Source organism: Rosa chinensis, chromosome 3, assembly GCF_002994745.2.
Source record: "Rosa chinensis cultivar Old Blush chromosome 3, RchiOBHm-V2, whole genome shotgun sequence".
In the NCBI taxonomy this organism is placed as follows: domain Eukaryota; kingdom Viridiplantae; phylum Streptophyta; class Magnoliopsida; order Rosales; family Rosaceae; genus Rosa; species Rosa chinensis.
The window spans coordinates 38,388,802-38,414,385 of record NC_037090.1 but is presented as its reverse complement, the minus strand read 5'-3'; the positions used below and the strand labels follow the sequence as shown (position 1 = coordinate 38,414,385).

Genomic DNA, 25,584 nt, shown 5'->3' with positions numbered 1-25,584 from the left:
GGGGTGCACAACAGTTACATAAATGGAGACAAATAAAGCAGAAAGCAAAAGAAAGAGATCCTACAAAACAGAGTCAGTCCCACAAACTTAACAAGCATAGGATTCTTCTAGTTAGGTAATTCCAAAAGAATAACATAGCTGCAATACAAGGAATTCCATAAGAATAACATAGCTGCAATACAAGGAATTCATAACATATTTATCCTAGGCTATTTTATGTTTATAGGTGAAGTACAAAAATTACAAATGAATATAATTGGAGAGCTCCTCCCAACCTAGTCCATCCTTCAGATTAATTTTAATCATCTTACGAAAACCATTGCAAAGGATTAAACCAATTAAGGGATAACAAAATTTGAACAGAAACCAAGTTGATTACAACCAGACCCTCTTTCGATTATCTGCACAAATCCTCAATACCCTAAAACAAATTGATTACAATTAATATTTCAACCTATAGAGACTTCGGTGCTTATACCCACTACCATTACCCAATTGAATATCAATCAAGGTTCAATAAGGCATAACCCAAATCCCTCAAACAGTCACCCAATTGATGATTGAACCCTAAAATAATCCTAAAATTCCAATAATCAAGCAAAAAACAAAACTGAAATTACAAGATACTTACAATATGCAATAGAAGATTCAAGCTGCAAAACTCCCAGGAGCCATTGCTGCAACAAACCAAACCCAAAACCCAATTTCACCAAAAACCCAGAAATCCAAAACCCCCAATTTCCATCCAAACACCACAATAACCAAGCCCAGAAGAATGGAATCAAGACAATATTCCGGAAATTCGAAACTCCCAATCAGACCTGAGAAGTATAGAACACAGCCTACACTATTTCAATTTTGATTAAAGTGAAATAAACACATAACAGGGGAAATTGAGAAACCAAGAACTGGGTTTCAGATTTTAGATCTTCAAACAGATCTGAGATTTTAGAGAGAGAGAGAGAGAGAGAGAGAGAGAGGACAAGTCACTATCGGCCAGATTGGGTTTGAGGAGAGGGTCGGACCGGAATCAGATTCGAGGATAGATTGAGAGAAGATTGATGTGTCGTCGGCCCACTGTGCCCATGCCGTTGACCATCATCCGCGGAGGAGATTGGGGGAGAGTGAGTCTGAGAGTCGGAGAGAGAGGGATGAGATTATGAGAGTTTGAGAGATTGCTATGGTCGACTTCGTTGTCAGGACCGGATGGAGTGAGCGGGAAATAGCAGATGGAAGGAGCGGGACCAAGAACAAAGTTTCTGAACCCAAAAACCTAAAAACTTGCAAACATGAAAGAAAATGTATAAAATGAAAATACACGACGGCATGTATTACCGTAGCTAAAATTAAAGAAATTTGGCGACGGAAAGAATATGCCGTAGCCATTGTGGGTATATTTATGCGACGGCGACGCCATGCCGTGGCAAATAATTTTTCTCTTTGCGACGCCACATTTGCCGTAGCGAATTTTAGATCAATGGCGACGACATTCTCACGCCGACGCTAACTGGTGAAGCTAAATGAATTCTTTTTTGTAGTGGAGATGCTCTAACTATCTAATTGTTGGATTTCTTTGTTTCCACTTCAATTCTCTTATATTATACTTTCATAGACTTAAGAGCATGGTAGACTTTTTTTTTTGGTAATACAATAGCAGTCCATAGAGACCAGAAGGCCAGAAGAAACATAGCAAGAAAACATAATAGAAATCAAACTAAAACAAAAGCCAAACTATGATAGTTAGAATGGTACCTAGCCAACCCAGATAGTTAGAATTTGTACACCAGCCTTCTAAACATACTGATATCAAATTGTGAGAATTGAAAACAAAGAATTATTTGGTCACTACTGGTTTCAAAATTTCACCAAGTATTGTAGTTAGCTATTTTTGGTCCTTCATTCTTCTCCTCTTGGCTTTTTTTATTTTTTTTTTATCAAAGTTTATTTACTTTCAGGAACAACAACAATAAGACAATGAATCTAGTCGAAGAGGGGTTAGATTGGAGTCCACAAAAGACTATACCAACCAATTTACAACTAATTGATGCGGCTGAAATAGCCTCACAATTTAACCCTGCAAAATGTAGTTGTCAGTATAGGATAAGCAGGGATCGTTCAGTCCGGGGATTGTAGGGTACACCTACACAAAAAGGTCAATTAACAAATAAAAGAATAAAATGGGGGGTTTTGGAATTTGGTTTCTAATCTACTAAAAATAAAAACAAAACAAATAAAACTATATACAGTGATCGACTTCCCTAACCTAGACCAGTACCACTCAGAAATTACTAAGTGTAAAAACAGAAAATCCATTTCAACATGCTACAAAAATGTGCCCACCTTAAATGCCTAGATAAGAGCTCAAATGAAAAGCCTCAGCGGATCAATCCACTTATCTGATTCATTCTAATGTAGGCTTGAATCGGAAAAGTCCTTACCAAGCCTAATACTACTAATTTTCGAAAACACTCAGCGTAATTCTCTTAACTAGTAGTATTATCTAACCCTCGAATCAACTCACACGTGCAAATTAACCATTAGACATAGAATTTAACACGTAATTTCCAGAATCATTTAACCATTGAACATAGTTTTTACCACTTTTTAGAACTAATTGCTACTTGTTTAACTCAGCGCCTTAACAAATAACAATTACTCTTGGCAAATTAAGAAAACACACAAGAACTCTCACCGTTATTCTAGCATGCAAACTTATGAACCTAACTCTGAAAATTACCTAAACACATAAAAGGGCACAATATTGTAACATGCATCATAAAAGAATTCTCGAAATTAACTCAATAATAAACTGAAAATCTCAAAAATATTAATAAAAATATTCTGAAAATTCCGTGTCTCCAATTACACAACTCGCAAATTGAAACACACAAAACCGAAACAAAAATTATAAGTAGAGTCATAGTTACACTTTGAAACTTTCCTCAGCGGCTTAGCAACAAGGTGATGAACTTGTCTCTGCTATGGTGGTGGAGCGTCCTTGACTCAGCGCCTTAGAGCTTTGTAGATTGATGGATGGATGGTGGTCACGGTCTTGTAAGATATGGAGGTTTAAGGAGTGAATTGGGCAGTCTTGGAATGGTTTTTGGCCAAGAAGTGATAGGCCAGGAAATGATCTTGGCTAGGAAGTGATCTTGGCTGGGAAGTGATAGGCCAGGAAATGATCTTGGCTAGGAAGTGATCTTGGCTGGGAAGTGATGCAAATTCAGTTCTCGACGTTGCCTATTTATAGGGGAGCATTGGTTGGCTTTCCCAACTGAAACGTCTTCTTTATGGCCTTAACTCCTCTCATAATGGGGCAATTCCTTTAATTTCCAAGCTGAAACGTCTTTCTCTTTTATTTTTCCAGCTGAAACATCTTTTTCTTTTATTCCTCAACTGAAAACGTCTTTCTCTTATTTATTTTCCAGCTGAAACGTCTTTCTCTTTTATTCCTCAACTGAAAACGTCTTTTCTCCTTTATTTCCCTTCTTCATTGCTTGGTCAAATATCTTAATACTTTATTTTATGACTCCATCATTGATGTTTCCAAGAGTTCCACCAGGCAAGGTTTCCTACAACAAGCAGGAGAATATCAGAATTTTCTAGAAAAAATAAAATGTAAAGACCGCAAAAATAGTCGACAGTGAGGAATCCTGATCCAGGTAGGATTTTTCATGAATTTTACTTTTTCCGCTTATTTCACTCCAAATACTCAACAAGACTCTAAAAACGACTCAATGACTCAAAACACTAAACTTAAGGGAGAAACAAGGCTAAAATGGGGCACATATTCAATAATATTGTCACACTTTTTGCTCCTATCACTAATCAGGTGAGTGATGTTGAATACTATTCACAATTGTATGTGCAAAGGCGTAAATCATATATATATATATATATATATATATAATTCTCTTTATTCCCTTGTTCATACACAGGTAACACATGCCATATATTAGGTAAAAAAAAAAAATTGTGATTCAATATACAAAATATAAATCCCATCATTGCTAGGCTCTTAATCCCTTAATTGTATGTTTGATGAACATTAAAGCAAAATGATGGGCATATCAGATGGCTACATGCACCTTTGATGATAATTAGTTAGCTGTTTGCAGAGCTTGCATAGGTGCCCTGTAGTCATTAAATTGGTTATGCAGATTATGTAGGTAAGCCTTCTCGCGTAGAGTTATAGAATTGTATGCAAAAGTCCAAATGATTTACATATGTGATTATAGAGTTGTTTGTTTGCAGAGCTTGCAATATATGGGAGAGGATCCTCTCCTGTAGTAACTAAATTGGTTTTGCAAATTATGTAGGTAAGCCTTCTCGCATAGAGTTATAGAATTGTATGCAAAAGTCCAAATGATTTATATATGTGATTATATAGTTGTTTGTTTGCAGAGCTTGCAATATATGGGAGAGGATCCTCTCTTAAGCAAGAAAGTTGCCTAACCTTCCTAAGCTTTCAACCACGTAATGACACGTGTAACAGAAACATCCAATGATCCACAATAGTGCCACGTAGTGATTGACATCAAAAAGACAAAAACCAATGATATTTTTCCACACCGATACACTCTTCTAATCTTCAACCTCCAAAACTCTCTTCTAGACCAAATCTGACTTGATTTTACTTCCACTCAATTCCACTTCGGTTCAAATTTTCTTGGTCTTTGTTGAGTTCTTGACTCGTCCTTATGAGTTTTGATGGTTCATAAATTTTCTTCTGGGATTGGTTAGGATTCACTTGATGGGACAGAATAGGGAATGCTAGTCACCAATTGAATTGGTGTTGTTTCAACCATGGCAAAAACCCAGACTGATCATAAATACCATAGAACATCTTGCTCGAACTTCCTTCTGTGACCATGTGGTTAATCTTCTGAGAGCATTGGAGTTGCTCATGCCTTGATGATAGGTTTTGATGAAAGAGTTGTATTCCCGAATCCCGATGGCCCTATAATAGTAGCAGTAGAGGTAGGAAAGAGGGATCAAGGCTAGCTTGTAAACACAATTGATGGAAAGAGGGATCAAGGCTTGTAAACACAGTAGGCCTTGTAATTATTGGATTTTGATGAGAGGAATCTGAGGATAGATCTAATACCATGCTATCAAACCCAGAACTCCAGAAGAAACACAATTGATGGTATAACAGTTCACTCAACACCCTTAACAAATACTCTTAAGTGGATTTCAACGAATTTGATGGGAGCTCTTGATTTTTTTTGAAAATTTGATGGGAGCAGTTGTGATTGTGCTCATTTTGAGATTCCATTTTGCAGTGTGGTAATTGATTTCGTTCATATGACATGTAATTTCAGACTCAAACGTAAACCCAGGTTGTCTATTTAAGAAGAGTGCACAGGGGCTATAGAAGCAAGACATGAGATTTTGGGTCTGGTGATTAGGAAAAGAAGAACAAAAAGAAGAAAGAAGAAAGAAGAATGGAAGTGATGAAATGAAGTACAGAGAGAAGAAAAAAGTTTAGCAAAAGACAAAATAAAACTCAAAACTAATAGAGAAAAATCATGTGAGTTTATTGTGTACCATTGGATCTCTTAATAGCCATGTGGCGTTACCTCCTTCAAAACTTAGGTAGCTTAGGTAGATTGTGAGGATAGGAGAGGATCTGGATCCGCAATATATATGTATATATAAGGTGTATATAGAATTATTTGGACTAATATTGTATGCAAAAGTCCAAATGATATATATGTGGTTTGTGCAGATTTTTGAAAGTAAAGGTGCATTACTTTAATGGGTCCGTCCTATTAATGGAAGAAAGACTAAACAATACGTATGGAATGAGAGAAACAAAATAGAAGCAACAAAATTAATTGAAAAAGAGAGACTACCACCTGAGGATGCTTGTACTAGTACTCGAGGTTTAGGTAATATGTTCCCCTCGCTGTACAATTATCCATCTATTATTAATAATAATTCCGGGCGTGGGGCTGAGCCTCCCAATTAGGCTGGGTTCCAAACCCCGTTTCAAAAAAAAAAAAAAAAAGACTACCACCTGGAGATTTTTTTTTTTTTTCAAAGGTAAAATAGGATTATGAATTGTTCAAAATTTGAAGGAGGTCCCATCTACTGATTCTAGAGGTATGAATAGAATATCAAAAAAAAAAAAAACTTTTATTGATTTTATTGGACGATAGACATTTTGGGAAAATTAGGGAGGTATAGATAGCATATTGGTTATTTGTAAAAGTAAGTTGGAGGTCTATTAATTGGGGAGGTCCAAATATCAACTTTGGATGTATGAATAGAAGCTCTCTTGTAGTAAAGAAGAATAAATGTGCCAACCACAATCATGGTGCGTCACTTTCAGCCTCACTAATGAGCCCTTATAAGATAAGGTTCACCATAGTCATTGTTACAAAGCAGAATCAAAATGCCTTTTGAAACTAGAAGGTACTATATAATTGAGATTTAATGAGCTTCTTTCAAAAACCAATACTGGACTAAGTCACTGCAACTATGAGAAATGTCGATCTCAATTAATCCCAATGCATGAAAATTGACAAATTTGAAAATCATGACACAATGCACATAATGGAGTAAACAGAGCACCATGAACTCTACTTTTTATTCTTTTTATGTAGAATTATAGACCTAAATTCAAACAAAGATAGCAACCCATGATAAAGTTGCATAGTAAAGCAGTTGAATCATGTCAAGTGATTTGGATGCAAGGCATGAGAAAAGTTTGTCTGTAAGGAGAAAGAAGAAAGAACATCACATCACATTACTATATCCAGAATCAAGAAAAGATATCATTTATGCAGGCTAGCCATATTAATTAATTTTAGATAGGAACACATACCAAGGATATGGGGATAACGAACTCGCAAATAAGATGACAAACACATGTTTTAGACTTGATTCACAATCTCCCAAGGTCATTTTCCCCCCACCTTCAGACAATTTCTCTTAATGTGACATTTTGACACCATAGTGGCAGTAGTGAAATCTAAGACAAAACCTAGACTTGAGATTGAACTTGAAGGATGCTGAAACACCTCTAGTTCATAATCTAAACACTCTTTTCCTAATGTGTTTTCTAAGAAGATGATAATAAGTATAGACCTTTTACCTACAAAGATGTCAAATATCAACAAATCTAGGCTTTTGGTATAGAATTCTAGACTTTTAAGATTTGTTACTAGTAGGAGGCTTCCACGGGTCGAGAGCTTCTTTGGTGATTCAAGATGTTTGATTTGAAGGTTTACTGGACATACTTTTATGCAATTTTTCTAAGCTTTATTGATAACTAAATTGAAAACTATTGATTTTCCTTATTCACACTTAAGATTGTCAATTGTAGCAAGGGTAAATAAGGATCTTTCCAGCAGAAGACTATAGTTCTAACTACTCAAAACAATCTCGCAAAAGTGACCACTATTCCTAGCGAACAACAGTCGAAAACCTAATTAAGAACCTAATCTAAACTACTCAGAGGAATATGAAAATTTACAAAGAAGTACTAGACACATAGGAAGTCCAGCACACAAAATTTTAGATTATTCGGAGTTGATTTACTATTCTAAACAAATACGAAAAGATAGAGGACAGAAAGTGACGAAAATAGATTTTGATTTGGTTTTAGAAAACAATGAGAATAAAGCTAGCTAGGGAAGATGCATCCACCCCTGACAATCACACATAAGACAATTTGTTCAATTCTAATTCAATTAATCTAGATGAAGATGCTTAGGTGGGCTCAGTACGCTTGAACACAACCTATTACCCTTTCTTACTTCGTACGCTAAGCAGAAAGTGTTGTACACCTAGGCTATTCTCTACATGCAACCTAAAGGTACGTTTATTAGATTTAACATGCAGATTTGAAAGCGGTAGAATCTTAACATGCACACTAAGCATGCACTCAAAGTATACAAGCAAGAATTCATCAATGAAAAAGTAGTAAATTAAAGTCTCCTTGAATTAATAGAAAAACAAATCAAAAGTCAAATCATCTTGTAGTTCATGTCTAGGGGCTTCAAGCAGCCCCCTAACTAATAAAAACCTAGTTAAACATAGAAAAAACAAACAAACTAATGAAGGAGAGGAAGAGAGAGAGCTGCTGCATATGGATCTCCTTTTATATACTTAGAGGTTGTCTTCATCTTTGTTGTTGTGTAGGAAATCCAAAACTTAAAAGCATTAGGGTTAGCGTGCTCAGGTGGAATTTTCCTATTGGCTCTTGACCTTGATGACTAATTCCAACCATTCACATCGCGCCATTCGTCCATATTAAGTTGGAATATGAAGCACAAACTCGTTCTCGGGCTACATGATGGTGTGATTTGGGCTTCAAAACATAAATTCCTGTCCAAGCTCATATGCATGCGCTACCTAACCTTCTTGTACTAAATTGGCCATAACTTTCTCTAGAAAAATGATATTGGCAAATCGTATAAAGATCTGGAAACTAAACATCCAAGGCTTTCCATATAAAGATCATCATCTGGTTCATCGTGAGTTGGTCTCAATAATGTGTCGAAGTTGAGTGATCTGCACATGCATATGTGCTGATTTTGCTTTTCAATCCCTTTTTTGCTTATTTTTTTCTTCTTTTCTCAAAATACCTATAAAACAAATAAATAAAGTAAATAACAAGAAAATACACTAAATTAACAAAGAAAGTATATTAACGTTATTAATATCGCATAAATATGCTCCTATCATTTATTTGTCATACCCACTCATTTCCATGGAAAAAACATGCTTCAATGTCACATGAACCCATTTGAAGTTTGCAAACTCCACATAAAGTATACTAAAGACTTTCTAAGCAAACTTTTGTTTAATATCTAATAACATGTACAACAACAATAGTTTTATGCTGTATTTCCATCATTTGTGCCATTTATAAATCGGTTGGACTAGCAGCTACTGGTTAACTCCAAAAATCCACTACCCAAAAAACTAAAATGGAAGTAGGTAACTAAACTTTTTCAGTAAAAGGATTATTAAGATGACTAAACAAAAGACTATAATATCTCATTTTTTAGAAAGAATGAACAATATTAAGATCAGAAACCAAATGGACATGTAGAAACTTTATGTACAAAGAATATGGGTTTTTTACTTCAACAGTGTCTGAACTTTTCGAGGACTTTTGAAATGATACCTGAACTTTCAAAGTTATCAATGTGATACCTGAACTCATTTTTTCGTATCAACGTCGTACCTGCGGTTGATTTCCGTCACAGAACCGTTAACTATAACCACGTGCGCAGCACGTGAGGCACAAAATAAGGGTAAAAATGACATTTTCCACTTCCTTTAGTTCTTCACGGAGTTTTTTTACTTCAATAGTGTCTGAACTCTTCGAGGATTTTTGAAATGATACCTGAACATTCAAAGTTATCAATGTCATACCTAGACTGATTTTGTCGTATCAACGTCGTACCTGCGGTCGATTTTCGTCACAAAATCGTTAACTATGACCACGTGCCCAGCACATGTGGCACTTAATGAGGTTAAAAGACTAATTTACCCTCAAAAGTATTGTTTTTTATTCTTTTTGATTTCTTTTTTTCTTTCTTGTTTTTCTTTTTCGACGTCTTCTTCTCTCTGATTTGTCCCCTCTGATTGGAAGCCATGGCTGCAAATCAGATCTCACCTTCTCTCTCAACCACCCAACTTGTTAAAGACACACAATCTTCTCCATTGAATAGCTAATTATATGGCTATAATATTGTGCATCAGTTTTGATTTCGTTGTTAATGTAGTTTTATTTCTTCATGTAAACCTGTCAATACTACTCCTATATATTGTACACAATGTAATTGCACAAATCAATGAGAATCAGTTTCTACATGGTATCAGTAGTCTTGGGTGTCAAGCTTACCTCCTGTGTCGTGTTTCTCCCGTTGTCCAGTTTCTTTTTCCTTTATTTATTTATTTATTTTTTCTCTCTCATGGCTTCCTTATCTAATCCTCCCTCCCAAAACACTGCTCAATTTACCAAACTCAATGAAACAAACTACCTGGTCTGGCTCCGTCAGCTTAAACCTTACCTTCATGGTGCCAAGCTTTGGGGTTATGTCGATGGGTCTATTCCTGAACCCACTGCCACCACAACTACTGCCAGTGAAGGCAGACCTGCCACCACCATTCCCAATCCTAAGCATGAAAAATGGTTCATCATCGATCAACAAATTGTCAGCATTCTCACCACCTCACTAACCGAAAACGTGGCTTGTCTTACCATAATCTTCTCCATTGAATAGCTAATAATATGGCTATAATGTTGTGCATCAGTTTTGATATTCTGCATCAGTTTTGATTTCGTTGTTAATGTAGTTTTATTGCTTCATGTACACAATGTAATTGCACAAATCAATGAGAATCAGTTTCTACACAACCCTTTCCAAGCACTACCTGACTACAACAACATTGAACTCAGCTAGATCGATATGGCTACCTTGCAAAAATTCAAGCTCCTCGCGCCACTCAATGCCCCGTCGTTGCCTGAAGCCCCACGCGCAGCCCATCCGCCAGCCCCGTCATCCACCTCCGCCGCCGTAAAACCCTCAGATTGTTCCTCATCCTCCCCAACCGCCGCCGATTGCCTCGCCGGAGTACCTAGTCCGATGCTCCCACTAAGTACTAATATTACAGCCGCAAATAACCAAACGCTGATTCTTTTTTAGACAAATATTAGAAGCTGGAATCAGTGAAATGATCATTGCCCCATTGTTCGATAAATCATATACATATAGATATAGTTATACACAGAAATGCAGTCGCGAAAAAATCAGTTTTGGGTTGTCTCCCATCATCACCATCCTGCACCTTTTCTCTGCTGTTGAGAGAGAGAAAGAGAGAGACTCTCAGTCTCCTTCACTTTGCATATTTTGATTCAATTACAAAGACACGGACTATTTTTGAAAGTTAGTTGCGGTGAGGAAGCCGAGTGCCACGACGGCGTGGCCCGCCTCCTTCATATCTCCAGCAAGCTGCATAAGAAGGTCTGGATTGCCGCCGGCCATATTCTCTCTCTCTCTCTGATCCCTTTGTCCGATATCTCAGGTAAATTCCAAGTCTCAGATCTGGAGGCCAAGAGTCGTGAAACCGTCTACGCTGCTCTGGCCTGCAATAAATTCAGAGAAGCAAAGTTGTGCTTGGAGAACTCCGACTAGATGGAGTCCCCGACGGTGTCCGTCCATCAGAGAATTGGATTCAAGTTTTGCTTTGGGTTTTGCATTTTGCTAGGAAATGTCATCATCCCATCTTATTGCATTTTGCAGATGAAAAAGGAAATAGAAATGGAGAAGAATAACTGAAGGTACGACGGGACACGTGAAGAACTAAAGAAAGTGGGAAAGGTCATTTTTACCTTTATTTTGTGCCTCACGTGCTGGGCACGTGGTCATAGTTAACGGTTATGTGATGGAAATCGACCGCAGGTACGACGTTGATACGAAAAAATCAGTTCAGGTATCACATTGATAACTTTGAAAGTTCAGGTATCATTTCAAAAGTCCTCGAAGAGTTCAGACACTGTTGAAGTATATACTTTTAAGGGTGAATTAGTCTTTTAACCTCATTTAGTGTCTCACGTGCTGGGCACGTGGTCATAGTTAACGGTTCTATGATGGAAATCGACCACATGTACGACGTTGATACGAAAAAATAAGTCCAGGTATCACATTGATAACTTTAAAAGTTCAGGTATCATTTCAAAAGTTCTCTGGGACTAATGCACTATGAGGTCAACAGCTTCAACTGAACAAAAGCGCAGCACAAGTAACAAGGTTCAATCAAATCCATGCAAAGTCAATGTGCTTGCTTCTCATATCAGACTGGTCAGAGGGTTTGAAATCGGACTAGATGATAAATGATCATAGAATCACTTATTGGCAGCTCTTCCCAGCACCTGCTAACGATGAAGAAGGGGAACAAAAAAAAAATCATCTCCAGATCGATGCAGGTAATTAGTTAATTGCCAATCTCTAGCTGCTAATGGTGTGCGTTTTATTTAGGAAAAAAAAAAACCTGCAAAGACTAGCCAATGACTCTCGGTTACTCTGTTTCCCCAATTTCCTTTTACAAAACCTCCTCCTCTAAAAGTTGATCTAATCATCCTAAATCAGCAACTCATCAAAAAATGGACCATGGGCATAAGCCAAAAGAAATAACTTTAAGGGAACCTCCATACAATTTAAAAATCCATTCTTTTTGTGCTTATTTTCAATCCTTGGCTATAAAATGGAACAAGGAAGTTTAAGGCAACAATCTTCACCAACTAACTTTCTTAGAAAAACTAAAAGGTAAACAAAAACATAGATCATCCACAAAATAGTTACCTTATATACAAAGGACTTTAGGGTTTTGTAAGAATTATTTTGTGGACTCATCATTATTTATATGAAGTAATTACCTTAATAGGTTAATGATTTAAGAATGTAGTGACTGAGATTTTTTTTTTTATATAATCCTGATGGCTCTAAATATATTGTGCTCTTGCTACCTAAGACCCTAGTAACACTTGCTCAATCAACTCATCGGCAGTACTGAACTAGAGGCTAAGGTATGTGCTTTAGGTGAATGTTACTTGCAACATTTTTTTTCCAATCTTTTCTTTACATTTGGCTAGGTGAATGTCTTTTCCAATATGTCCGAACTGGAGAAATGCTTGAAGAAAGTGAATGATGATATTCTTCCAGAGGTCAATGAATGCTTGAAGAAAGTGAATGATGATATTCTTCCTAAGGTCAATGATCAAATTCTCCCCAAGATTAACGAGTGTCTTGACCAGGCTTCAAGTCTCTTATCTGTGATGAAGACTGGAGCAGTCTTGGGTGGGGGAGTTGCCGTTTTTTGGGCTGTTTTTGTGATTTGGAAGATTTGCTTTCCACCTCCACCCCCTCCACCACCAAGAGATTTGCTGGTCTTGCTCTATCTACCACCACCACCACCACCACCACCACCATCAGCAGCAGCAGCAACTCCCCAAGTTGGTTTAGGATATGTCACTGGGATATGATTAAGTTCTAGGCATTGGGTAGGTAGATAACTCCATACTTTTGTGAAATTTGATTCATTTCAAATTATATCTATTTGGGCATAGGTACGGCAGGTAGTTTCAGAGTTGAGGTCTGATGTTCTCTTTTGTTAGGCTCAAGTAATGTTGTCCATGTAACAAAGGCTATGAAGTTCATGAAAATGAGTAATTTTCTTTAAGAAATGCTCACTGAGACTCTTTATGTATTGTTTGCAATGATTTCATGAGTCTTTACTAATTCCATTTACTGGTTGAATGTATTACGAATTCTTCGTTATTTTAGTCCAACAATTTCATGAGTCTCTACTATTTCCATTAACTGGTTGAATGTTTTACGAATTCTTTGAATAAAATTGTCTTGAGATGAATGCTATTTACTCCAAATTGGTGTCGGTGATGAGTTAAATGAGTTGAATTTTTCTCTATGCTGTATCACCCTTTAATGCTGTTTTACTTCAGACGATAACAAGTCTTACTTACAATGTCATTTTATGGTTGATATTAGAAACGAATTACACGTGGAGTATAGTTACCTTGTAAACTAGCTACTGTAGCTATGCAGTTACTGCATTACAAGACTTATTAATACATTTTGTGTGCCAGGTTGTATCTTTTAATATGAGGGCACCTAAATCTTCTCCATTCCCTTTCATATGCTATGAATTCACTTATTCTTTGTTCCAATTTGAAAGTTTTATAATTTTGGTAATGCAATCTTGTCAGGTACTATGCATATGTGGTATTGTCAGGAACAGTGCTTGTTTCCTAATAACTACTTTTGTTTCAAGATAACTAAATTCCTCTCATTGGTATTGTTGGGAGTAAAGGAGTGGGGGGTTTGCCGTTATTAGATGGTAGACAATTACATTTCAGTCAATCTGAATAGATATTAGCTCCAGTTCTAAAGTTAGGTTTAGTCACTCTAGGAATCTCAGGTTTAGTTTGGTTTTTGATACTTTGTTTCAGAGGTACAAAGAGGTTCTTGAACAAGCTACTTTGTTTAACAAATGATATTTGGCTGATGACTACTTTCTGTATATAATTCTGATTCTTCTGGGAGAAGTCCGGACAACATACAGGCCATCCAAGTTGGTCATGTCAGCCTTTTACCTTCATGTTTCTTGAGTGCTAAGTTGATTTAGTTTGTATCAAATAAGGGTTGCACTTGCATTTACCAGTTAAATTACTTGAGATTTTCTGCATGTACTTGCATCATCTTCATGCTCTATTTATTGCAACCAATTCTCGCTTAAAATGTCAATTTATAAATGCTGAGTTTTGAAGAACAACTTGAAGTTCGAGTTACCTATGTCATGATGCAGGTGTATACAGAATGCTGGTGTGATGGGGTTTAATCTGGGAATCAACCAACCAGATGATAGGGTTTGGGAATCACTCACCAAAAGAACAGAGTAAATTCTGAGGTAAACTTTTAATCACGTTAATCTGCCCCACAAGGCCAATATTACATGATATACATGAAAGACACAACTTGATTGTTATTCAAGTTTCAAAAGGACTCTCACTATAACCAAAGATGACTTGACAGCTTTCTTATACGCATGACTTGTTTTAGAGAAGGAATTAAATTACTTCTTGCACGTCCAATGGATATTAACTAGAAAATGTGCCCGCGCTTTGCTGCGGAGCAATGGTTGTTTGCAGTTTGTTTCAAAGTGACTTAATTTTGAATAATCACGTATATTACATTTGAATACTACTGGATACAAAATGTAGTCACTCAGTATTGACAATTATACGATTCCAGAGATGGCGTTTGGTGCTTTTATTCTAAGATTTTAGAGCTAGAATTATGACCAAAAACAATTCAGTCCAAAGTAAGACAGATACCCACATCACAATGCAAGCAAACAGATATCAAAATATCTATGTTCTGCTTTGCTAGACACTAAAACCAAAGATGGTATATGGTTGATGTGAATTTAAGTTGAAACATCTAGCCCATCAACTAAATAGCCCGAGCATCAATGAAACATCGTAAAATTGCATTCAATACTAAGAAACAGAAACAAAGCCTGAAACTTCCAATGTGATCTCTTCTCAATCGATATAGACCTTATTCCTAAGTTCCACCAATCTGATTGAATATTGATGAAGATTATAGTTTGGCCCCTATGTCAAGTTTCTAAATCTGTGTATCAGTGAACATCCAACTGCTGCAGTTGTAGAAAGAAATGAGAAGCTACTGCACTATCTCCACACCAAGTAGAATGGTCTGCTTAGATACAACTGAATTCCCATACAGGCACCCCCAATCCAAACTAATTGAAGAAGCTAGATAGCAATGGTGCCCGCGCCTTGCCGCGGGGTTTTTTGTTGTCAATAATTTACAATAATGATAGATATGAATGAAAAGACTTGATTCTTGATCACAATGATAAAAGAAGAGACAAAATGTCTTCTCTATAAAATTGTTTGGTTTACATTATTGCAGTTTACAATAACATTCTATCATAGCATTCTATGACAACATCAAGTGTTGCAGGGAGTAGGGAATGCTAACGTAAACGAATAGAAATGTTGTAGCAGCTGCCCTAAGAGTCAAGTAAATGAATTTCAGAGACACATGAGGATATTCAATATGTCAAATTAGCTTTGAGGATATTGAAAAATAAAATCGCTTAATGCAGAAATTACACTGTTTTAGCAAGTAGATTGACATATATCAAGAGGCAAATTCTAATGACATCACATAAGAAATGATGATGGAAATCTATTTTTTGGTACTGGAGAGTGGAATAAATGCAAAATATGATATAGATCTTGCAACATCAATGATCACTATATACCTGGTTTTAGTTCTAGAAGACTCACCTTAGAAACTGTGTTAGCCACTTTGCCACAGCATCACTTGTATCTCTTCTCTCCTACATTTGCAAATTGAAATATTTGTTCACATATAGTGGATATCGCTGAATTAAGCGATGAAAACAGATGAATTAAGAATATAAAATTCATAAACTTTGATTCAATAAAAGCAGGATCTGGACAAAACATTTTCTAAACTTCATCTTGTAAAATTTCATCTTCACAGTATCAAATAGTTGCACCTCTCATTTCATCTATTTCTGCAAGTTGAGTAGAATTATTGCTTGTTAAATGCCACGACACTCCTGCATATAAGAATTTAAAGTAAGAATTAACTATCATATTTACATTTTTGAATGCTTTGAATATTATATAAATCACTATACCTACCGATTATACTTGTACCATCTTCATTTGAACTTCCATGAGCAAACAAAGTTTGGTCGAGAATAACAGTTGGATTGAGTTGATTCCTTCTAATTCATTTATCAAGATGTTCCAACATGTTCAGACTTTTATTGCTGGTTTGTGCACTCCGACCTCCTCCTACCATTGTCGGTTGACATACTATAAACAAAATTTCAAGAATATTACTGACTTTCAATCTGTCAAGGCAAACCAAATCTTCTTAAAAGCATTATCAAGACCAACATGCTAAACCTGATAATAGATGCTCACCTTGCTTCCACCTCCTTGATTTGATCTGATGTTGTTCTTGATGATCATCATTTTCCACACAATTAGCTTGCAAAGATCTTTTCGCTTTTCTTTTTGGAATATCTGATGCCATGACTGTATTTTCAATGTAGCATTTATCAACTATACATGTAAAATTGGTGCTGAAAATAAGATCACAGAAAATAAAATCAAAAGTAACTTCAAAATTTTTAACTATACCCATATAACATACATCACAAACAGCATTAAACAAAGAAGATAAGGAGAAAAAAAAATTAAAAATCAAAATTCTAATCTAACTGACTTGATCATTAAACATAGAAAAAAATAATGAAACTCCAAAACAAAACTGAACAGACAAAGTACAAATATCTACACATTAAAAATTTTGCTAACCACAAATACACAAATTTAGGTCAGATACCCATTACCAAAACAATGGAATAAATCCCAATTACATCCATCTAAATCAAGCACAACATCTATTTAAAAAAAAAAGATCCAGATTAACCAATGGTACCTCAAAACAATAAACCGACCGGCAGCAAGTCTGAGATTTTGAGCAAGAGCGATTTGGATTGGGTTCTTTGGTTTTGGATTTGTGTGCGAGGAGAGCGAGAGAATTTGTTGATTCGAGAGGGTTCACTGCGACTGGTGAGAGAAAGAGCAAAATAGATCGATTTGCATTTGACTAAACGTGATGGAGGCTTATCTGCTTTTTTTTCTCTATGTATGCAACTCGAGGGCAGAACTGGAATTTCACAGGTGAACAGTGATGAACAGTGTAGGAGATTTAGTATATAGTAAATTAGATTGCAGCTGGTCGCTTAACTGATGCATCAAGTCAATTAAAAACTATATTTGTGTAGTTACTACTTCACCAAAACCATCTTATTGCCAGCTCTGCAAAAGCTATAGCGAAATCACGCTAACGTGCTACTGATGTGGTCTTTTCAGGGGCGATATTACAAGCTAGGTTTTGCCTTTTGCCAGGCAGCTGCAGGTGGACTCCCACCCATATACAGCATAGCATAGATAATGTGACGAATAATCTAATAGACAATTTCCATACCTTCATTGCTTGTTGCCTTCCATTTTCTACTTGTGTCAAATTTGGTAGTAGAATTGCTTAGTTTTTCTGTTTGATGAACTTTCATATTGATATTAATTGGCAACTTTTTCATGCTTCAGAGGCATTTAGATGATCAAACGCTCTACAGCATTACTGTACACAACGCAGTAACAGTTGCCTTAGTATTGTCCCAAAAAAAGGGCTCTACTTGTAAATCTGAAACCCGTTTCTCAAATTCTTGAATCATTTGCTCTTCTTGCCTCAAACTTCGGTTATCCTACTTGACGATCTATAGTTTCTTCAGTAATTGAACTGCATAGAAACTACAGTCCTGGTGTCTTCACTAAAGTCAGAGATGGACATACAGGAATTGAAATTCAAGAATTCATTGTGAAGAAGTAAGAAAGCAAGATGACAAAACACACTTCTATAACTATCAAACACACACATACAGAGACCATACTTTCTTCTGGGGCATTTGTACAGCTAAATTGCATCTAAAACAGGATATATCTTTCTTCATTAGGAAAGGGAAGCCTATCCATATCCAGCAAAACATGGATAATGAACTTACAAACAGGAGATCAAAGAAATTTGCAATTACACAAACTAGGAAACAGAAACCACCTAAGCTACATTCCAAACAAAGAACCGTCTGATAAAAACTAAAAGAGAATCTTCCCTCTCAGCAAAATCCTGAAATAAGGACTGTGAAAGCTACATTGTCGAGTGCAATCTCTTCTTTAATCATCTCTTTCTTATCTCTAAGGCTGATTCTAACTCTCCTCTGTAGATCCATCAATAAGTGTAGTATAAGTGATCTTGTCAGGCTTGAAACCTCAGGTATTCATCTCCTCAACAAGCTTCCTAGCTTCTTTCATATCTCCAACCTTGCAAAGGCCATTTATGAGTGTATTGTATGTAAGTATGTAACTATATATGGTTTGATACCTCTCCCTAACATTTTCCGATACATTTCCAGCGCCAGATCAAGATTCCCATTCTTAGACTGCCCATCAATTAAAGTGGTAAATATGACGTCATTCAGAACCAAACCCTTCACACACATTTCATCAAACAACCCATTTGCATCATCCAACCTCCCTTCCTTACACAACCCATTTATTAAAACACTGTAAGTAAACAAATCAGGACACATTGTTCTCCCCTCCATATCTGCCTTCAACTTAAAACCCTGCTCTAGTAGGAGGGTTCCACAGGTTGATAGCTTCTTTGGTGATTCAAGATGTTTTATTTGAAGGTTTACTAGACTTAATTTTGACAAAACATACGTCTTTTATGCAAGTAGTCTAAGATTTGTTTGTCATGCCCACTCATTTCCATGGAAAGCATGCTTCAATGTCACATGAACCCATTTGAAGTTCACAAACTCCACATAAAGTATACTAAAGACTTTCTAGAGCAAACAAAATTTTATTTAATATCTAAAGACATGTACAACAGCAATAGTTTTATGCTGTATTTCCATCATTTGTGCTAGTTATAAACTGGTCGGAGCCTACTAGCAGCTACTGGTTAACACCAAACATCCACTACAGCTACTGGTTAACACCAAACATCCACTACCCAAAAAAGTAAAACGGAAATAGGTAACTAAACTTTTTCAGTAAAAAGATTATTAAGATGATAAAAGACTACAGTATCTCATTTTCACAAAGAATGAACAATATTAAGATCAGAAACCAAATGGACATATAAAGGACCTTATGTACAAAGAATGTCATACCTTGACATATATATAAGTAACACAATTTTCTGGGGACTAATGCACTATGAGGTCGACAGCTTCAACTGAACAAAAGCGCAGCACAGGTACAAGGTTCCATAATCTGATTATTTGTACAGCACAGGGTTCAATCAAATCCATGCAAAGTCAATGTGCTTGCTTCCCATATCAGACTGCTCAGAGGGTCCGAAATCGGACTAGATAAATGATCAAGGAATCACTTATTGGCACCTCTAGCCAGCACCTGCTAACGATGAAGGAGGGGAACAAAAACAAAAAATCATCTCTAGCAACTAGTAAAGAAAACACTTCTGTAATTATTAAATATATATACAGACAATACTTTCTTATAGGGACATTTGTACAGTCAAATTGAATCTAAAACAGGAATATATCTTTCTTTATTAGGAAAGGGAAGCCTATCCACTTCCAGCAAAACAAGAATAATGAACTTACAAACAGGAGATCAAAGATATTACAATCACAAACTAGGAAACAGAAACCACTTTTAAGCTACATTCCAAACAAAGAACCGTCTGACAAGAAATAAAAGATAATCATCCACTACCCAGAAAATTCACTCAGTATGCGCCCCTCCCCCTCCCCGGGCGGCGGATGAGGAAGTATTAGACTAAAGGGAAAGTCTCCCAAATAGTCAAATGTTTGAAAAGACTAATCCCACACTGAGGCTAGGAATCCAATCCTATCCCAAACTAACTCCATCAACGCCTTCGTTCTCTTTGATGCTTGGCAGAGTGAATTGGCTAACTCTATACTTGGTCCAGTTCTATATTGATCAAGTCGAATTCCTTCCGGAGGAGGAGAAATGATGCAATAGCTACAGGTTGGTTAGAGAATAAACACCCTCTTTGGAAGCCTAAAGACTAAGCCAAATGAAGTCTCCATAGTAGTTTTAGAGTCTAAATTAGTACTAGATAACAAGTAAATAATCTTGAGTTTTATTAAGAGTATTTACAATTCTAATTAAGTCTTTGGAAAAATAACTTTTCTTTAAGTACTGCAAGGGTTTCTTGTTATTTATCAAGTCTTCTATGAATCTTCTGCTCTTCTATGAGTCTAAGAGAGATATATTCTGGCTTAGGCTACCTCTTGCATGCCACATCAGATTGGGATGAAAAGAATGAATGAATAAATACATTTGAGTTTTCTTGAAGGCTTGGTGCCGGGTTCCCTCCCCTAACATTTTTTTCCCTACCCGTACAGCAGCTATTAACCTTCTCTTTCTCCTAAAATTATTCTGTGTCTTAAACTTTTTGCATTTCCTACACCACTGTGATTATTCTCACACTCACCCTACCTTTGTTCTACACCACTCTTTGAAGGGCCATTTATTCCGTTGCAACACAACCATACCAATAGCTAAGGAATATAAATTACTTAATATTCAATATGCAATTGTAATCCAAAAATGAATAAATAAACAAACATCCAAATTCCTGATCACATTAGGATTTAATATGACAAGATAAGTACTCCACATTAGAGTTAGGTGATTACCATTGCAACATCCTTTTTGAGACTTGATGCTAGAGCCCCTTATATTCTACTTTACTTGATCTATCATGATAAATCAACTTCAATAGAAAAAGAACATGATGCTCATATTACCAATGGCTTTTGAATATTCGAGTGGCCTGCTCCTCTGGGGAAGGGAAAGTGCTAAGTGATGAATGACTTCTCTCTAGTCACTTGTTTCTTTGGTGATTCTAAGTCATTGATGAACCAAACTTTCCGGTCAGCAAATGAACTCCCTTTTATTTGAGCAAATTGCTAACTTCTAACAACTTGATGCAATCATCTCTTCGAACGCTTTTTTAAAGACTTATTTAATTCACTGACTAGAGAATTATACGAAGCATAATCAAGAACAAGTCCTTTCTCACTCCATAGTTTCTCAAAGTCATCTGGGTTTCCATGCTTGCAATGTCCTTCTAATAGAGTGTTGTATGTAATATCATCTGGCACCACCCCCACGTTAATCATAGCATTCAACAGCATATTAGCATTTTTCATCTGTCCTTGCTTGCATAATCCATTCATAAGCACATTATAGGTCACAACACTTGGTACATGACCATCACCCTGCATGTCCTTGAGCAACTTAAAACCAATATTAACATCACCCCTTTTGCAAAAACCATCAATGAGCATTGTATAAGTGGCATCATCAGGCTTCATGCCGGCCTTTAACATCTCCCTCAACATTTTTTCTGCCTCAATGATTCTTCCCTCTCTGCAAAAGCCTGAAATAAGGGCTGTGAAAGCTACATTGTCGAGTGCAATCTCTTCTTTAATCATCTCCTTCCTTATCTCTATGGCCGATTCTAAATCTCCTTCTTTGCAGCATCCATCAATAAGTGTAGTATAAGTAATCTTGTCAGGCTTGAAACCTCTCATATTCATCTCTTCGACAAGCTTCCTAGCTTCTTTCATATCTCCAACCTTGCAAAGGCCATTTATCAGTGTATTGTATGTAACTATATCTGGTTTGATACCTCTCCCTAACATTTTCTGATACATTTCCAGCGCCAGATCAAGATTCTCATTCTTACACTGCCCATCAATCAAAGTCGTGAATATGACGTCATTCGGAACCAAACCCTTGACACACATTTCATCAAACAACCCATACGCATCATCCAACCTGCCTTCCTTACACAACCCATTTATTAAAACACTGTAAGTAAACAAATCAGGACACATTGTTCTCCCCTCCATATCCGCCTTCAACTTAAAACCCTCCTCCAGATTGCCAGATTTACAATAGCCATTAATCAAGGTATTAAAACTAACTACAGTTGGGTTCAAACCCCTGTTCTCAATTTCATCGAACACCGCCTGGGCCTCTCTGATATGACCTTGCTTGCACATTTTATGCATCAAAACATTGAAATTATACACATTGGGTGGAAACCCAGAATCCAAAATCTCCAAAAGAAAGCCCCAAGCGACAACAGGGGTGTTGAACATGAACATTTTATCAAGCAAATGACCACAAGCCTGAAAGGGTATCCGAAAACCGTGCTTCCTAAGCAACCTAAAGCACTGCACGGCATCCCCCAGGAACCCAGAATCCGTGTAGGAATTGATCAAAGCATGAAAGACGTAATCGGAGTGGAGATGGGTACCTCTGGTTTGGAGAAGGGAAGCGAAGACGGAGGCGGCGGAGCCCTTGCCCTTGCGGGAAACGACGAGTCGTAGGAGGGAGAGGGCTTGGGGGAACATTTGGTGGGAGGAGAGGAAGTGGGCCATGGTGAGGTAGGATTGGAGGGTGTGGCGAAAGGTGGGGCGGGAAGAGAGCCAGTGGAAGAAGGAGAGGAGAGAGTGGGAAGGGAGGGAGTCGGGGTTGAGGTTGATGAGGTTGATGACGTCACGGGCGGTGAGGGAAGGGAGGAGCTTCCTGAGAGGGAGAGGGTTTGTGTTGCTGGTGGTGATGGCGTCGGAGAGGAGGGAGAGTAACGGTTCCTCTTTGTCATGTTCACGGCGGCGAGGAGGAGGAGGAGGAGGAGGAGGCTTGTACCAAGGGATGGTGGAGAAGCATAATTTGTAATTGTGGGGAGGAAGCAGAAACTGATTGCTCCTTGCCATTTTGGTGAGCGCCATTTTTGTTCCCGTCAGCACAAGAAGGTCCGTTAAAAGCACATGAAGGTCTGTTACTATAGAGTACAGACCTCAATTTGTAATTCTCGTTGTCGGGGTTTTAGGCTGTTTTTTTCTTTTAGAAAAAAAAAAGAAGACTAATTCTCAAAAAAATAATAATTAATCTTAATGACTAGAAAACTTGGGCCAACTTTTTTTAACATTTTTATAATTATAATCTACCTCGATACAGAAATACATTAATTCGAGATCACATAGAGGATGGAGCCATATCACATTTATATTAAACATATATATCGATACATTAAAGTGTGTCAAGAATACTTCGAACCAACTGGCCTACCTCGCTTTCTCGCGGGACCTGCGACCATAGACGCCACATCACTGCCATTATGGGCAGTGGCACCAACTCCTGGTACCTTAGGAGCGGCGTTACGTCCAGTATTAAAGACGTCGATCCTTTGAGGCACACTTGCAGCATGTATATGTGATCTCGTCACTTTGGCAGTATCAGAAAACGCATCAGGCAGGTATCTGCTACATTCTGAAGCTTGATAATTCTTCACACTTCAAGTTCGGACTGTACGGTACAGGGATTAAGATGAGATATAGTGGGGACAGACCACGACAATTCCTGTCTTTTCTGCTGAACATTTGTGTTCTTATCTCTTCCTAACATCAAGAAGATTGTCTTATCAAAGTGATAACCCACAAATCTAGCGGTATAGAGATCGCCTGTCAAGAGTTCCAAGTAGCAGATGATAATTGGAGCCTCATATCCAGCATATATATCCATTCATCTCTGTGGACCCATCTTAGTACGTTGTGGCGGCATAATAGTCACATAAATGGCATACCCAAAAATGTGTAAGTGCGAGATATCAGGCCTATACCCAGTCACTAGCTGTTGATGTTAGAAACTGAAGGCTCTAATTAACGTTAAAGAGAAAAGAGAGAGAGAGAGAGAGAGAGAGAGAGAGAGAGAGAGAGAGAGAGAGATAACACCGACAAATATAGTGGTTCGTCTCCCACTTTGGGGGAGACTACGTCCACTTAAAACTTTACTATGTGTCGTGCCTTGAGGCTTAACAAGATTACAAGAGTTGTAATGGGATGATGAGTAAGTGGGAAGGAGTTCCTTTTTATAGGGAAGAGAGGCTCCTTCATTCCCTTGTTTTCCAATGTGGGACACAAAAACAACTATTCTAGTCTAGAAAAGCATGTTGTGAAGGCAACTTGGCAAGGTTGGGAACTTGACTTCCCGACAAGCTCTTGAGCACTTCCGACCATCATGGCGTAGCTTGGACTTCGGGCTACGGGATGCATATCTTCGTTGGGTCCCACTATGGCTCGTGCCCGCCCCCCCACCGAGGGTGTTGTTTATGCTTGGTGACATAGATACTAGCCTTGCTAGTAGAGGTATCTACAAGTCTCCGAAGTTCCCAAGTGAGAGGAGCTTCTTGGTTGGGGAGTTATAAACACGATCTTATCAAGCATAAACAATGTCTGAGAGGCGCCTAGCCCATACAAGTCCCCGAACTTGGTAAGTAAGAAGGGACTCGTTAACCTGCACAATAAAGACAAGAAAAATGCGCATATGTAGAATGCTTGTAGTATTGGGCAACATACGTGAGTTGCATTGATATGCATTGGCATATCCGAATGTATGAGGTGCACGATACATGTTGATGTATATATGTGAATGGCGCCGAGTATGATCGGTTTATGACATATATGCTCGAGAATGCACATGACTGTGTAAGCATAGTAAGAATGAGTATATGAAGTGAATATGATGCATAAAATGCATGGTGTGCTGTTGAGTTGATGAGGTTACACCCGTGAGGCGTAAGTTGCACGAATGCCGTGAATGCGAGAGTTTGTAACTCAAATGTGAACGTTTATGTTAGTTTGGTTTCCGCTCGTATTAATGGAACGCGAAACGAATTCGATTTGTGACAAATGACAAATGGTAGAAGAATTGAATGTTCCATTAATGTGCATTATGCCGAGGAGAAGCGAGTGTAAAGCTCGGGAATGCCGAGAAGGCAAGCACTTGGAAACTCGGGGATGCCGAGAAGGCAAGAGCGTTAGAGCTCGGGGATTCCATGAGGCATTAATGGGTAACTCGAAGGTGATGCCTTTAGGCATGAGCATAACTGTTGCTAATTATGTTGGGCCGTATGTACAAGTTCCCAAAGTCCCCAGTCAAGGAGGGTTTTCTTGCAAGGTTGATACCAAAGCATAGCTTTGTGCCGTATATCGAGCATAATGAGTGCGAGTGAGTCCTCCATCTAGAATTTTGTTGGAGCGAACGCTATTGCCCTATCGGGTGGGCCCCTGCTAGGCCCTCCGAGGAGTCTCCAACTCCTGGTTATAGACCTCTGTATGGTCGAAAAATTGTTTGATGAGAAGAGCTGCGTTTGAGCAGTGGGTGTTAGGTGGCGAACCTAATCTTTCATACCCAAGCGTCGGGGGTTAACTGCTGGATCAATGGCTGCCATGGGCTTTGTTAACCGGTCCCTTTACTCTTTCCCGGAGAAGAAAATCTTGACTGCAATGCCGCGTAGTGGTCATTGTCACTGTGAGGCATTGCCATACCACTTGGCGGTT

The 25,584-nt window shown here is 37.7% G+C and overlaps 1 protein-coding gene across 10 annotated transcripts; it reads right to left on the bottom strand.

The window, feature by feature from the left end:
• Positions 1-15,009: 15,009 nt before the first annotated feature.
• On the bottom strand, positions 15,010-23,024 carry LOC112192569 (putative pentatricopeptide repeat-containing protein At1g09680). 10 transcript variants are annotated; one of them, XM_040516425.1, is made up of 8 exons: positions 20,869-23,024; positions 19,351-19,594; positions 17,052-17,282; positions 16,532-16,645; positions 16,244-16,420; positions 16,096-16,158; positions 15,860-15,912; positions 15,010-15,579 (listed from the first exon to the last, which is right to left on the bottom strand). In XM_040516425.1, the coding sequence occupies exon 1, from the start codon at positions 22,972-22,974 to the stop codon at positions 21,166-21,168; it is 1,809 nt and encodes a 602-aa protein (XP_040372359.1). In that variant the 5' UTR covers positions 22,975-23,024; the 3' UTR covers positions 15,010-15,579; positions 15,860-15,912; positions 16,096-16,158; positions 16,244-16,420; positions 16,532-16,645; positions 17,052-17,282; positions 19,351-19,594; positions 20,869-21,165. The 10 variants fall into 10 exon arrangements, with proteins under 10 accessions (XP_040372359.1, XP_040372361.1, XP_040372355.1 ...); XM_040516427.1 differs by having other exon boundaries at positions 15,010-15,574; XM_040516421.1 differs by having other exon boundaries at positions 15,010-15,912; positions 19,351-19,597.
• Positions 23,025-25,584: the final 2,560 nt, after the last annotated feature.